This window comes from Bison bison, unplaced genomic scaffold, assembly GCF_000754665.1.
Source record: "Bison bison bison isolate TAMUID 2011002044 unplaced genomic scaffold, Bison_UMD1.0 scf7180017851210, whole genome shotgun sequence".
NCBI lineage: Eukaryota > Metazoa > Chordata > Mammalia > Artiodactyla > Bovidae > Bison > Bison bison.
Window position 1 is genome coordinate 11,177 of NW_011481783.1, and position 3,112 is coordinate 14,288.

Genomic DNA, 3,112 nt, shown 5'->3' on the forward strand with positions numbered 1-3,112 from the left:
AGGCAGTGAAAAATGAGAAAGAACAGAGGGGATCAAGCGTAGAGTAAGTATGTGTGGATAACTTGGGCTAGTGTTTGAAAGTAATACAGTTCCAGGAAATGCAGGTAATATGGAGGCAGCCCTTGAGAGAATAGAAGTGAAGAAGGGGCAGAAAGAGAGTGAATGAGGCGAGAATGAGACCCAGAGTCAATGAATAAAGCTGAAGGATGGGCCGCATGAGAGTGGATGGGAGTCATTTGATGCAGTGTCAGGCAGTGAAGGTTAAAGTACGAAATGAGAGTCTGAGTGGGAGTGAAAGGAGGTTAAGAAGGAAAGGATGTGAGAGAGCTTGGGTTATAGCAAGTAGAGGGTTACGGAATTATAGTAACACAGGGCCCAGCGTGAATGAATATAAGTGGATACAAGACAGTGTAAGTGGACAAGGGAATAAACGGTAGAGTGAGAATGGGGGTGAAAAAGCAGTAGAGTGAACATGTATATGTAATATATAATGTGGGGCAGAGTCTGATTAAACGGGTGTAATGTGGGGCAGATTCCAGTAAATGAGGGTGGAACAGAGCACATTAAGTGAAGGGAGATGAAGGAGGTGCTGAGAGTGAGTAAAGGGAGGTAATGTGGAGCAGAGGGTGAGGGCACAGTAATCATATTTTATAGAGCATGAGGAATCTGAGGTGGTGGTAGACATGGTGTAGTGACTAGAGCTGACTACTCAGCAGAGTGGGGGAATGGAGGTGATGTGGTGCAGAGTCAGTGCAAATGGAGGTGACCCAGTGGTAGAGCATGATTAATGGGAATAGAGTGGGACAGTGTTAAGGAACATCAGGGAATATGTGCTGAGTGTGAGGTTTAGCACTTGGGTCCTGTCAGTCCCTTGGGTGTCCCAAGCCCCTCTCTCCCTGCATCCCTTTCTGACATCTCTGGGTTTCTCCCTGTCCCTGTCTCCTTCCACCTCTGTGCATATATCAGTATCTTTCTTTTTTCTTTGTGTGTGTCTTTAAGAGAGCTGGCACAGGGGAAGATGGTGAGATGCCCAAACCTCTCTCTGGCCTCTGTGTTCTAAAATCTATCACCTAGCTCTTTGCTCATAAAGCCCAGAGTTCCAGTAACCCCTAGTTCTGCACACTGCAGGGTGAGTCTGGAGCAGGGGAGTAAGTTAGGACGACTTGCGGCTGTCATAATGCAGGTCTCAGGCACTATTGTGGTGATCCTGATGGCTGCCAACGTGGAGGCCAAGATCTACGAACGCTGTGACCTGGCAAAGAAGCTGGAAGCAGCAGGCCTCAATGGCTTCAAGGGCTATACCATTGGAGACTGTGAGAACCCAGTTGCCCCAAATCCCACCCATGCAGTGAGCTGCCCACCACACTCAGACCCAGACCCCACCCCCTTGCTATCTGTTATCTCCCCAGGCTAGGGAATGATCCTCTTGGTCACCCTCTGACTGTTATGAGTAGTTTAACTAACTCTAGTTTCATCATCATTGCCTTCCCAACCATTTACCCTCATCTCTACTAACACCACCATCATTACCATCAATGTCACCACTGCTTAAATCACCATGAATGCCATCACCACTGCCATTACCAACACCTTTCCAGAGTCACCAACATCAACACCACCACCAAACCAAGATCATCACCCCCACAACTGAGAGGAAAACCATGCCTGCCCCACTCCCTCCTACCCTCTTCCCTCTTCCCAGGACTCATGCCTCTCTGCTACCTTTTCCCTCCCTGCTCCAGGGCTGTGCATGGCACACTATGAGAGTGGCTTTGACACTTCCTTCGTGAACCACAATCCCGATGGCAGCAGTGAATATGGCATTTTTCAGCTGAATTCCGCCTGGTGGTGTTACAATGGTGTTACACCCAGCGAGAACCTCTGCCACATGGATTGTCATGGTGAGGCAGCACTGAGGACACACTGAAGCCCTGCCTGGCGCCTCCCCAGCGTGCAGAGGGCAAGACTGCCTAAGCCGTAATCTTGAGTAACAAGCAGAAGATTTATAGGGAAAGGAGCAGAGTTGCCTGGGCTGTTTCAGATCCCAACCAGCCTGTATCCTTACCCAGACTGCCCTGAGGTGCTGTCTAGGTCAGGAGGACTCAGAGCTCCCAACCCTCACCTCGAATGGAGGCTGCCATTTTCTAGGACTAGGAATCAGGAGGGGGAAACTGTCCTGATTTGGGATTAGGATTGTCCAGGCCTAGAGGGAAGAAGCTGCTATCTGTCTGTAGGAACAGAAACAAGGTACCTCTGTGCAGAAAGGAGAGAATTTTCCAGACAAGAGTGTTGTATTGTTAAGGACAAAACTGAATAGCAGTAGAAGTTGTTCAGGGGTGGCCGAAATGGAGACTAAGGCTATCTGGGACCAGCCCAAATGGAGGTTGAAGCTGTCCAAGTCCTGCCACAGTGACAGAAGAGGTAACCCAGGACTTGTCCACTTGAAGGTTGAGGTCATCCAGGACTAGTCAACATGGTGGTTGAGATTATTAACTAGTCCAAATGACAGTTAAGGTCATCCTCGTCCATCCACCATAGCAGTTAAGATCATTTAGGACCAGGCACCATGGTAGCTGCAGTTGAACAGGACTAGTCAACATGGAGACTAAGGTCACTTGTAGCCAATAAGAATGGGTGTTGAGGTTATCCAGGACCTGACAACATAGTGTTTGAAGTCCCCAGGACTGGCCAACCTTGCAGTTGAATGGTTTCCCAACAAGCCAACATCCACTGCAGTTGAGATCATTCATAACCAAACAAAATGACAGACAGTTGAAGTCATACAGAATTGGCCAACATGGAGTCTGAGGTTGTCCAGGACCAGTCAATATGGTGGGTGAGGTTATATATAACCAGCCAACATGATAGTCAAAATCACCTAGGATCAGTCAATGGGTTAAGGTTCTATAGAACCAGTCAACATGGTAGTTGATGTAATTCATAACAGGCTGATAAGTAAATCAAGGTCATCTAGAATCAGGCAGTATAGTGGTTGAAGATATTCAGGTTCCAAGAAACCTAGAACCCCTGGTCCCTTCATATACTGTCACCCTGTTCCTAGTACCCCAGAATACTCTGTCACCTCTTCTCTTTAGAACTGCTCAACCGCCAT

General features: G+C 48.0%; 1 protein-coding gene across 1 annotated transcript; it reads left to right on the forward strand.

Annotated features, from left to right (window-relative positions):
- Positions 1-1,125: 1,125 nt before the first annotated feature.
- On the forward strand, positions 1,126-3,107 carry LOC104996133 (sperm acrosome-associated protein 5; the record flags this gene model as incomplete). The annotated part of the gene is made up of 3 exons (XM_010850256.1): positions 1,126-1,313; positions 1,743-1,901; positions 3,096-3,107. Coding segments are annotated over exons 1-3 (307 nt in total), but the record flags the coding sequence as incomplete, so codon positions are not given.
- Positions 3,108-3,112: the final 5 nt, after the last annotated feature.